The 12,685-nt window shown below is 40.8% G+C and overlaps 1 protein-coding gene across 6 annotated transcripts in view; it reads right to left on the bottom strand.

Moving 5' to 3' along the window:
- LOC123583983 (coiled-coil domain-containing protein 170-like) overlaps positions 1 to 12,685 on the bottom strand; it is a 50,325-nt gene that overhangs the window by 13,802 nt on the left and 23,838 nt on the right. For all 6 annotated transcript variants that reach the window (XM_045451218.1, XM_045451220.1, XM_045451221.1 and 3 more), the window contains 2 exons: positions 12,133 to 12,389; positions 768 to 903 (listed from right to left, as the gene is read on the bottom strand). In XM_045451218.1, coding sequence (XP_045307174.1) covers positions 768 to 903; positions 12,133 to 12,389 — 393 coding nt within the window. The remainder of the gene's footprint in view (positions 1 to 767; positions 904 to 12,132; positions 12,390 to 12,685) is intronic.

Raw genomic sequence — 12,685 nt, forward strand, 5'->3', positions numbered from 1 at the left:
CATGGTTCTATAACATCACTTAGTAACAACAACTTTGACTATGTAGATGTATAGATGTATAAATGAAAGAAGTCACACCTCTTTCCCCCAACCTTTCCCTCGATCTCCTGTAATCATCCTGCTTCCATTATAAATAGTCAGGGCTAAAAAAAAAAAAAAAATGCTTGTATTTCTTCCCTGGCTCCCATCCTCCAACATTCTTCTATAAAACCTCTACTCATCCGGTGAATTGCTTTCTACTAGTGACCAGGCTCATCTCTTCCTTCTAAACCCAACTCATGCCATAATTCTAGATTTCAAGGTCAAATGTAGATGATCTGCCAGTTTAGCTTTGTGATTTCTGTGCCTCGGTTTCAATGACTTTTGCTTACACCGCCCTTCAACACACATTCAGAGCCCAAAATCCAGCTGCTGGCAGCAGCAGGAGGTAACCCACACCAGAAATGGACAACACCGACATTTCATTCTCTTATCACCACCGCTTCCTCCCAGGTCTCGCTCAGCTCCAATCCCTTTTAGGGTTCTATCACAGAGGCCTTAGATCCACCTTGTGATTACTCTCTGTACCTCGGAAAGGCTTTCGGTCAACCATACTGCACAGCTTCCTTTGATTCCCCCCCCCCCCCACATCCCCACGCCCCCCCCATTTCCCATCCCCCCAGGATCAGAAGCAGACCAACAACCTACTAAACATTTGCCAATTATCTCTCAGAGTAACACGAGGTCTTGCAAATCCTGTTTCTTGAAAAATCAATATTTATTCTCACCTTCATCATGAAACTATCCAAGGAATCTTCTTGTCCTTTCATATTCATATGATGGGCGAATCCATTAGCACCTGCTAACTTTTCCTCCAAAAGGCCTGCTTTCCGCTCTGCCTTTTCTCTTTCAAACAGATGGACTCTGTGTAAAATATTGGTGGGTAACAATATCATGAAACCAACTCAGTTTTCAAACTTCAATTAAAAATAATTAAAGTTGGGGTGCCTGGGTGGCTCAGTGGGTTAAGCATCTGACTTTGGCTCAGGTCATGATCTCATGGCTTGTAGGTTCGAGCCCCTTGTCGGGCGCTGTGCTCACAGCTCAGAGCCTGGAGCCTGCTTCAGATTCTGTGTCTCCCTCTCTCTCTCAGCCGGCCCCCATCTCAAAAATAAATAAACATTAAAAAAAAATAATGAAAGAGAGCACCTGGGTGGTTCAGTCGGTTGAGCGTCCAACTCTTGATTTCAGCTCAGGTCATGATCTTGTGGTTTGTGATTTCAAGCCCCACGTGGGATTGGGATTCTCTCTTTTTCTCCCTCTCTCTGACCCTCCCCTGCTCTCTCTCAAAATAAACTTCCAAAAAATAATAATCATTAAAGAAGCAATCCCCACTTAAAATATATTAAATATATGTATCAAGTTAGAAATGTACTTTTGCAAAGAGCTGTGCAGTTACCCAACTATTTCTAGGGAGAAACTAGAAATGGCAGAGAAATAGAGATGAAAACAATCCAGTGCTAGGTCCTCTAGTTGTTCCGCTGGGGAAGGTTAATTTTTAAACCATCTTTTTCACGGGGAAATTTGAGCATGAATATCTGCCTGCCACTATTAGTAACATTGTGATGGCCAGGAGGTTCCACAGAGATATGAGGACTCCTGTTTTAATAACATCTGATGGCTCTTCCACTGGGATTTAACGAGAGGAAAGGGAATTCGAATAATGATGCAGCAATAGAGAAGAACATATATAAAAACTTGTTTTATTATCAAATATACAAATAGCTAATTATTTGGGGTGTGTGTGTGTGTGTGTTTGTGTTTGGTTCTTCTTTTGATTACCTATCAATTGCTAGGTATTGTTAATATTTTCTACCCTGTACCCATAGCTAGGTCAAAGTTTCAGCCGATCTTCCATATTTTTTTTGTTGCTGTTTGTGCATTTTTGATCCTCTCCTGTCTAAGAATTGCAGCTTACAGAATTAGTGAATTTGAGTCAGGTTAAAAGAAATTACCTGTATTATTCAAACAGAAATTTTTAATCGAAAAGATTATATTAGAGGGGCGCCTGGGTTGCTCAGTCAGTTAAGCGTCTGACTTTGTCTCAGGCCATGATCTCATGGTTTGCAGGTTCAAGGCCCACGTTGGATTCTGTGCTGACAGCTCGGAGCCTGGAGCCTGCTTCAGAGTCTGTGTCTCTCTCTCTCTCTCTCTGCCCCTCCCTGTTCATGATCTGTTTGTCCCTCTCTCCCAAAAATAAACACATTAAAATTTTTTTAAAAAAGATTATATTAGAGACATGCAGGAGACACTCAAAAGGTCTAACACACCTATAACTGTAGGCCTAGAGTGAGAGTAGAGACAGAATGGGAAAAAACAGTATTTGAAAAAATAATTTCCAAGACTCCATACCTGATGAAAGACATAATTGATAGATTCAATAAGTTCTTTAAATCCTAAGCAGGACAGATACAAAGAAAGCCACACTAAGACACATCATAGTCAAATTGCTACCAATAAAAAGCACACCTTATTACCTCCAAAGGCACAACAATAAGACTGATAAATAACTTTTCAACAGAAACTATAGATGTCAGAAGATAACCAGATGACATCTTAGAGTGCTGAAAGAAAAAAATACTGGCAACCCCAAATTTTGTACTCAGTAACACAAACCAAAACAAAAAATGACCTTCAAAAAATGAAAATGAAATAATATAGTTTCAGAAGAAGAAGAAAAAACAGAAAGACTGTCAGAAGAAATGCTTTATAGGAAACACTAGAGGAGGTTCCAGTCCAAGATGGTGACATGGGAAGACCCTGGCTGGGCTCACCTCCTCCATGGAGGCACCAGGTCTACATCTATCTGTACAGCAATTCTGCCCTAGGGGGAGCTGAGGGCTGACTGAGCAGCTTCTGTACAACAGAGGATGGGGAGACCACATGGAGAGGCAGGACAGACAGAGTAGCCGATACCCCTGCAAGCTCCGGGTCACTGGCCCACACCAGGTCCAGATGCCCTGGGGCTTGGAGGGAAAGCTGAAGGTTGGAAAAGCAACTGGAATGTGGAGGAACTGGCCCTGGAACCTTGCCCAGTGGTGAGAGAGCTGTTGGAACTCTCTCTGGGTAGCATAGTCTGTGCTCCCCCTCCACCACGGTGGGGATGTGGATGGGAGCAGGGTTCCAAACCCCTGGTTGGCCTGCCACCCCAGCGAGCCTGGGCCCACTGGGTCCTGGGCCCATACCAGCCCCAGACACCCTGGGGCATGGAGGAGAAGCCACAGTTTAAAAGAGCAGCTAGGGTGTAAAGGAGCTAGGTCTAGAATCTCGCTAGGCAGTGAGAGAACAGGTAAAGCTTTTGCTGGGTCAGAGGGGCTGGGGAGCACCATGGTTTACCTTCCCCTTCTACCTGGATGGTGCAGATAGGACAGGGTCCAGGCTCCATGGCCAGCCTGTCATGTCAACAAGCCCCATGCCCCTGGCCCACACCAGCCTCAGACACCGTGGGGCACAGAAAAGCCACAGTTTAAAAGAGGAACCAGGGGCGCCTGGGTGGTGCAGTCAGTTGGGCGTCCGACTTCAGCCAGGTCATGATCTCGCGGTCCGTGAGTTTGAGCCCCGCGTCGGGCTCTGGGCTGATGGCTCAGAGCCTGGAGCCTGTTTCCGATTCTGTGTCTCCCTCTCTCTCTGCCCCTCCCCCGTTCATGCTCTGTCTCTCTCTGTCCCAAAAATAAATAAACGTTGAAAAAAAAAAATTAAAAATAAATAAATAAATAAATAAATAAATAAATAAATAAAAGAGGAACCAAATATAAAAGAGCCAGTCCTAGAACTCTAACAGACAGCAGGGGGACCTGCTAGAACTCTCCAGGTTGAAAGGGCTGGTGAGCACCACAGTTATGTTCCCCATCCAACTTGATAATGTGGACGGGAACAAGGTCCAGGAGCCATAGCCAGCCTACCACCTCAGTGAGCCCCGGGCCCCTAGCCTGCCAACCCCAGCTGTCACACAAAGATGGCCCCAGCATGACACACACTGGGACACCCCTCGTCCAGCAATCACTATGGCTCCAACCATCATGCCAAGGTGACACAGGCACAAAGTACCTCCTTGGAAAATTCCAGGCCCACACCACTTCAGCTCCAGATAGCTTGCTAGGGGACCCCTGACACAGAGCACTCTGGGACCTCTTAGCTAATGCCTACTTTGGCTCCAGCTGCCTTGCTAAGATGTCCTGTGCATGGAGCACCCTGGGAACCCCCAGCCCGTGTTCACTTTAGCTCCAGCTGCCCTGCCAAAACACCTCCTGCATGGAGCACCCTGAGACCCCAAGCCCACCCCTCACCTCGGCTCCAGCCACCCCACCAGGGAGCCCTCTGTACAGGATATCCTGGGACAACTAGGCCCATACCGGCCTCCATTTTAATCACCCCAATAGGGCACACCCTTCACTGAACACCTCAGGACACCCTAGCTTTCACCTACTTCTGCTTCAGGTATCCTCCCAGGCTGATTCTGCGCAGCACATGCCTCGCCTCAGTTCCAGACATCCCACTGGGACACTTCCTACATGAGGTGCCCCTGACCCCTTGGGCCATGCCCTCCTGTGGCTCCAGCTGCCCTGCCAGGGCACTCTGCGTGAAGGACCCCAGGACCCACTGGCTTGAGCTCACTTCAGCTTCAGCTGTCCTGCTGGGGCACCTTCTACACAGAGTCCTGGGACCACCCAGGCCCACACTCACTTCTGCTCCAGCCATCCCACCAGAGTAACCACAGCATGGAGTGCACTGGGACCTGAGCTCATGCAGACACAGTTCCAGCCAGCCAGCCAAAGGCACCAGCCACCTACAGTCTACACAGAAGATGACCATATACAAGACCATTCCTGCAAGTTTAGGAGAAGTAGCTGTTCCATCTAATTCATAGAAACAAACACAGACAGTCCAGCAAAATGAGGAAACAGAGGAATATGCTCTGAATGAATGAATAAGACAATACCCCAGAAAAAGAACTATATGAAATGGAGATAAGCAATATGCCTGCTACAGAGTTTAAAGTAATTATCATAAAGATGCTCACCAGACTGGAAAGAAGAGTAATCTCAGTGAGAACTTCAACAAAGAGATAGAAAACATAAAGAGAACCAATCAGATTTGAAGCATACAATAACTAAAATGAAAAATACATTAGAAGGAAATCAACAGTAGATTAGAGAATACAGAAGAATATATCAGCAATCTGGAAGATAGGGTAATGGAAATCACCCTAGCTGAACAACCAAAAGAAAAAATAATCTATTTCTATTTTTAAAGAGGATAGGGTACCTGGGCAACTCAGTCAGTTAAGCAACTGACTCTGGATTTTGGATCAGGTCATGATCTCACAGTTCATGAATTTGAGCCCCATGTCAGGCTCTGTGCTGACAGCCCGCTTGGGATCCTCTCTCTCCACCACCCCCCCCCCGCCCCTCCCCTGCTCACTCTCTCTCTCTCTCTCTCTCTCTCAAAATAAGTAAAATAAACTTAAAACAAAAAGAAGATAGGTTAAGGGATCTCTTGAATAACATCAAGCAAGCAAACATTCACATTATAGGGGTCTCAGAAGAAGAAAGGGGAAGAAAATTTATTTGAAGAAATAATAGCTAAAAAATTCCTTAACTGGAGAAAGGAAACAAACATCCAGATTCAGGAACCACAGAGAGCTCCAAACAAGATGACTTAAGGAGGTCCATATCACCAACACATAATAAAATAATTAAATGTCAAAAGTTAAAGATAAAGAGAGATTTTAAAAGCAGCAAGACAGAAGCAACTAGTTACATACAAGGGAAGCCCCATAGGCTATCAGCTGATTCTGCAACAAAAACTTTGCAGGCCAGAAAGGAGTGGCATATATTCAAAGAGCTGAAAGGAAAAAAACCTACAACCAAGAATATGCTACCTGTCAAGGTTATCATTCAGAATTGAAGGAGAGATAAAGAATTTCCTAAACAGGGGTGCCTGGGTGGCATAGTCAGTTAGTATCTGACTCCTGATTTTGGCTCAGGTCATGGTCTCATGGTTTGTGAGATCGAGCCCCACATCAGGCTCTGAGCTAACAGTGTGGAGCCTGCTTGGGATTCTCTCTCTCTCTCTCTCTCTCTCTCTCTCTCTCTTTTTCTGATCCTCCCTCCCCCCTCCTCCAAATAAATAAACTTAAAAAAAAAAAAAGAGTTACCCAGACAAACAATAGTTAAAGTTTATCACCACCAAACCAGCTTACAATAAATGTTAAAGGGGCTTTGTTAAGTAGGAAAAAAAAGGTTATAGTTAGAAGTAAGACAATTATGAATAAGAAGATATAAAATATATGACAGCATATACATAAGATGTGGAGGAGAGTAAAAAAGAAGTTCTTTTAGAATGTGTTCAAATTTCAATCAATTTACTATAAACTGCTAAAAACTTAGGGTCCTATATATGAACCTCAAGGTAACCACAAACTCAAAACCTATGATAAACACACAAAAAATAGAGAAAAAGAATTCAGGCATAACACTACAGAAAGTCATCAGTCACAGGGAAAGACAGTTTGAGAGGAAGAGAGAGAATAACTACAAAAATAATCAGAAAACAACAAAATGAAAATAAGTACATACTTATCAATAATTACTTTCAATGTAAATGGTCTAAGTTTTCAAATCCAAAGACAAAGGGTGGCAGCTAGATTTAAAAAAAAAAAAAAAAAGAGCTATCTATATGCTACCTACAAGAGACTTACAGACTTACTTCAGACTTAAAGGCTTACACAGACTGAAAGTGAAAGGATAGAGAAAGATACACCATGCAAATAGAAATGAGAGAAGATAAAAAGCCGGGATAGCAATAGTTATAACAGACAAAATAGACTTTAAAACAAAGATTGTAAGTAGAGATAAAGAAGGGCATTACATAAAGATAAAGTGGTCAATCCACCAAGAGTATATAATGACTGTAAATATCTATACACCCAAAATTGGAGCTTAAATACATAAAGAAAACATAAGCAGACATAAAGGGAGAAATTAACAGTAGTACAATAATAGTAGAGAACTTTAACACCTCACTCACATCAATGGATAGATCATCCAGGCATAAAATCAATAAGGAAACAGTGTCTTTGAATTACATATTAGACCAGATGGACTTAACAGATATACACAGAACATTCTATCCAAAACAACACTATGCATTCCTTTCAAGAGCCTATGGAACATTCTCCAGGATAGATCACACATTAGGCCAGAAGGCACGTGTCAATAAATTTAAGAAGATTGAAATCATATCATGCATCTTTTCTGACCACAATGGTATGAAATTAAAAGAATCATAAGAAGGTACTAGAAAAAAAACACAAATGGAGGCTAAACAACACGCTGCTAAACAGTCAATAGGTCAATTTAAAAAAATCAAAGAGGAAATAAAAAAAATATGTGGAGACAAATGAAAATGAAAACACTATGGTCCAAAATTTTGAGGACACAATGAAAGCAGTTTTAAGACAGAAATTTACAGCAGTACAGGTCCACCTCAAGAAACACACAAACACAAAATCTCAAATAAACAACCTAATCTTACACCTAAAGGAACTAGAAAAAGAAGAACAAAGTCCAAGTTTACTAGAAGGAAGGAAATAATAAAGATTGAAATAGAAATAAATGAAATAGAGACAAAAAAGAAAGAGAGAAAGAGAGAAAAAAGAAAGGATCAGTGAAACCGAGAACTATTACTTTGAAAAGATAAATAAAACATTGATAAACCTTTAACCGGACTCATCAAGAAAAAAAAAGAGAAGACACAAACAAATAAATCAGAAATGAAAGAGGAGAAGAAACAATAGACATGACAAAAATAAAAAGGATTATAGGAGGCTACTCAAAAAATCATATGCCAAAAAATTGGACAACCTAGAAGAAATGTATTAATTCCTAGAAACATATAATTTTCCAAAACTGAATCAGGAAGAAATAGAAAATCTGAACAGATTACTAGTAACAAAATTTAATCAGTAATAACAAAATTTTAAAAATCTCTGAATAAACAAAAGTCTAGGACCAGATAGATTCACAGGTGAATTCTACTAAACATTTAAAGAAGAGTAAATGTCTATTCTCCTCAAAATATTCCAAAAAACAGAAGAGGAAGGAAAGCTTCCAAATATGAGTCCTGATACCAAAATCAGACAAAGACACTACATAAAAAGAAAACTATAGGCTAATATCCCTGATGAACATAGATGCAAAAATTCCCCCCAAATAGGAGCAAATTGCATTCAAAAATACATTGAGGGGCGCCTGTGTGGTTCAGTTGGTTGAGCATCCAACTCTTGATTTTGGTTCAAGTCATGATCCTGATTGTGGATCATGGGTTTGTGGGATCAAGAGCTGTGTCAGGCTCCACACTGAGCAAGGAGCTTGTTTAAGATTCTCTCTTCACCTCTGTGTCCCTTGCCCATTCTCTCTCTCTCTCCCTCACTCTCTCTCATTCTCAAAAGTAAAATTAAAAAAATACATTGAGGGGCACTTAGGTGGCTCAGTCAGTTGAGCGACCGACTTCCGCTCAGGTCATGATCTCATGGTTGGTGAGTTCAAGCCCTGCATCGGGGTCTGTGCTGACAGCTCAGAGCCTGGAGCCTGCTTCTGATTCTGTGTCTCCCTCTCTCTCGGCCCCTCCCCCACTCATGCTCTGTCTCTCTGCGTCTCAGACATAAATAAACATTAAAAAAAATTAAAAAAAAAAATACATTCAAAGGGTCATCCACCATGATCAAGTGGGATTTATTCTGGGGGTGCAAGGATGGTTCACATTCATGAATCAATGTGATATACCACATCAACAAAATGAAGGATTAAAATCATATGATCATCTCAATGGATGAAAGAAAAGCATCTGATAAAATCCAATACTCATTCATGATAAAAGCTCTCAATAAAGTGGGTTTAGAGGGAACACACCTCAACATAATAAAGGCCATATAAAAAAGAAAAAAAAGAAAAAAACCACAGCTAACATCCTACTCAATGGTAAAAAAAAAAAAAAAAAAAAAAAATTTGAGCTTTTCCTCTAAGATCAGGAGCAAGACAAGGATGTCTATTCTCACCACTTTTATTCAACACAGTGCTAGAGGTTCTACCAACAGCAATCAGACAAAAGAAAGAAAGAAAAAGAAAGAAAGAAAGGAAGGAAGGAAGGAAGAAAGAGAAAGAAAGAAAAGGCATCCAAATTAGTAAGGAAAAAGTTAAACTGTCACTATTTGCAGATAACATGATACTATATATATAAAACCTTAAAGACTCCAACAATAAACTATTAGAAATAGAAAATAAAGTCAGTAAAGTTGCAGGATACAAAATTAATACACATAAGTCGATTGCATTTCTATACACTAATAAAGTAGCATATAGAGAAATTAAGAAAATAATCCCATTTATAATTATACCAAAAAGAACAAAATATCCAGGAATAAACTTAACCAAGGAGGTGAAAAATCTGTACTCTGAACACTGTAAAACATTGATGAAAAGAAATTGAAGATGACACAAATGGGATGATATTCCATGCTCATGGATTGGAAGAATTAATATTGTTAAAATGCCTATACTATCCAAAGCAATCTATACATTTAACGCAATCCCTATCAAAATACCAATGGCATTTTTCAACATTTATTTATTTTTGGGACAGAGGGAGACAGAGCATGAACGGGGGAGGGGCAGAGAGAGAGGGAGACACAGAATCGGAAGCAGGCTCCAGGCTCTGAGCCATCAGCCCAGAGCCCGACGCGGGGCTCGAACTCACGGACCGCGAGATCGTGACCTGGCTGAAGTCGGGCGCTTAACCGACTGCGCCACCCAGGCGCCCCACCAATGGCATTTTTCACAGGACTTGAGCAAATAATAGTAAAGTTTGTATGGAACCACAAAAGACCTTGAATAGTGGATCTTCACATGAAAAAGAATGAATTTGAACTCCTAACCCCTAACTCACATCATATACAAAAATTAGTCAAAAATTTTCAGAGATATAAATTTAAGTGTTAAGACTATACATCTTAAAAAGAAAATATATGCGTCAATCTTTGTGACCCTGGATTAGGCAATGGTTTCTTAGATATGACACCAAGTCTCAAGTGACAAAAAATAAACTTCCATCCAAATTAAAATACTTTGTGCTCCAAAGGACACCATTAAGAACATGAAAAGACTGAGCCAGGCTCAGAGGGACATGCGAGTCCTGATCTCAGGGTTAGGAGTTCAAGCCCCACATAGAGTATAGAGATTACTTAGAGAAAAAAAAAAACGTGAAAAGACAACCCACAGATGGGAGAAAATACCTGCCCGTCATATGTCTGATAAGGGTCCAGTGTCCAGAACACATAAAAACACACCTCAAAAATAAAAAGACAAATAACCCAATTGAAAATTGGGCAAAGGATTTGAATAGATATTTCTATAAAGAAGATACACAAATGGCCAATAAGCACCTGAAAACATGCTCAACATCTTTAGCCTTACAGAAATGCAAATTAAAATCACAGTAAGATATGACTTCCTATCCACTAGAACGGCTATCATAAAAACGACGAACAATAACAGATGTTGGTGAGGATGTGGAGTAATCGGAATCCTCAAACATTGCTGGTGGGAATGTAAAACGCGTAACTGCCTTGGAAAATAGTCTGGAAGTGCCTCAAAAGTAAACAGAGTTACTTTATGACTCAGCCATTCTACTCCCAAGGCATATACCTAACAGGAATGAAGCATACAGACATGTAAAAGCTCACACGAGAATGGTCACAGGAGCGTTATGCATAAAGTCACCCCAAAAAAGGAAACAAGCCAATGTCCATCAATGGATGAATGCATAAACAAACTGTGGTATATTCATACAATAAAATATTATTCAGCCATAAAAAAGAGTGAAGTATGCTGATTCATGGTTCAACATGGATTAACCTTAAAAACATTGTGCTAAGTGAAGTGAGACACAGGCCATATATTGTATGACTGCATTCATGGAAAATGTCCAGAAAAAGCAAGTCCATAGAGAAAGAATGTAGACTGGTGGTTGTCAGAATGAGGAGTAACTGAAAATAGGCATGGGGTTTCTTTGACGGGTGATTAAAAATGTTCTGGAATTAGTGGTAATGATCGCACAATCTTGTGAATATATTAAAAACTACTGGGGCACCTGGGTGGCTCAGTCAGTTGAGCGACCGACTTCGGCTCAGGTCATGATCTTGCAGTTTGTGGGTTCAAGCCCCACGTCGGGCTCTGTGCTGGCGGCTCAGAGCCTGGAGCCTGCCTCGGATTCTGTGTCTCCCTCTCTCTGCCCCTTCCCTGCTCATGCTCTGTCTCTCTGTCTCTCAAAAATGAATAAACATTAAAAAAAAGATTAAAAAAAAACTACTGAATTGCATACTTTAAAGGGGTGCATTTTTTTTCTTTTTTTATTGAAGTACAATTGACTAAAAGGGTGAATTTTAATGGTATGTGAATTACATCTCTATAAAAACGTCTTTTTTTTTTTAATTTTTTTTTTCAACGTTTATTCATTTATTTTTGGGACAGAGAGAGACAGAGTATGAACGGGGGAGGGGCAGAGAGAGAGGGAGACACAGAATCGGAAACAGGCTCCAGGCTCTGAGCCATCAGCCCAGAGCCCGACGCGGGGCTCGAACTCACGGACCGCGAGATCGTGACCTGGCTGAAGTCGGACGCTTAACCGACTGCGCCACCCAGGCGCCCCAAAAACGTCTTTTTTAGGGGCACCTGGGTGGCTCAGTTGGTTAAGTGTCCAACCAGGTCATGATCTCATGGTTTATGAGTTCAAGTCCTGTATCACACTCTGAGCTCAGAGCCTGGAGTTTGCTTCAGATTCTGTGTCTCCCTCTCTGTCTGCCCCTCCCCCTCTTGTGTTGTGTCTCTCTCTCTCTCTCACTCTTTCCTTCTCTCTCCCTCTCAAAAATAAATATTTTAAAAATGTCTTTTTTTAAACATAATAATTTTGAGTCAGGTATTACATGAAATTCTACTAGTTTTAAATTCTGTGATCCATCAGAAATATGGAGTTTATATACTATTTACAAACTTATGACAAATGAGATGTTTGAAAACAAACTAGAACATTTCCTACCTTAGATTGTTTTCCAGTTCTATAATTTTTTCAGTTAGATCCCAGTTGCCTCTTTCAAGATTCTGAATATTGGTGTTTTTCAAAGATTTAATCCTGGTTAGAGAAGCGATAAGTTCCTCTAGGTCCTTGATATCCTCTTTCAGGGACATTATCTGGGAAGACTGATGCACGTTATTTCGTTTGTAACTTTCTAGCTCACTCTTCATCTCTTGCAATGAAGTTTCTTTTATGAAGAGCTTGTTTTGAAGGTTTCTTAGCTATTCAGAAAGGGAAAATGTTACTTAAAATCATAATGTTGGTTTTAGAAAATTCATGACTTTAAATCATTATGGATATTTCAGTTATAACTTATTATACAATAAAATGAAGATTCTCAAATCTCCTAACAGTATATTCCAGTGTTACACTCATTTTTTTTTAAGTTTACTTATTTATTTTGAGACAGAAAGCAAGAGTTGGGGAGAGGCAGAGAGAGAGAGGGAGAGAAAGAATCCCAAGCAGGGTCTGCAGTAACAGCACAGATCCCATGAACCTGAGATCATGACCTGAGCCG

Source organism: Leopardus geoffroyi, chromosome B3 (genome assembly GCF_018350155.1).
Source record: "Leopardus geoffroyi isolate Oge1 chromosome B3, O.geoffroyi_Oge1_pat1.0, whole genome shotgun sequence".
Lineage (NCBI taxonomy): Eukaryota > Metazoa > Chordata > Mammalia > Carnivora > Felidae > Leopardus > Leopardus geoffroyi.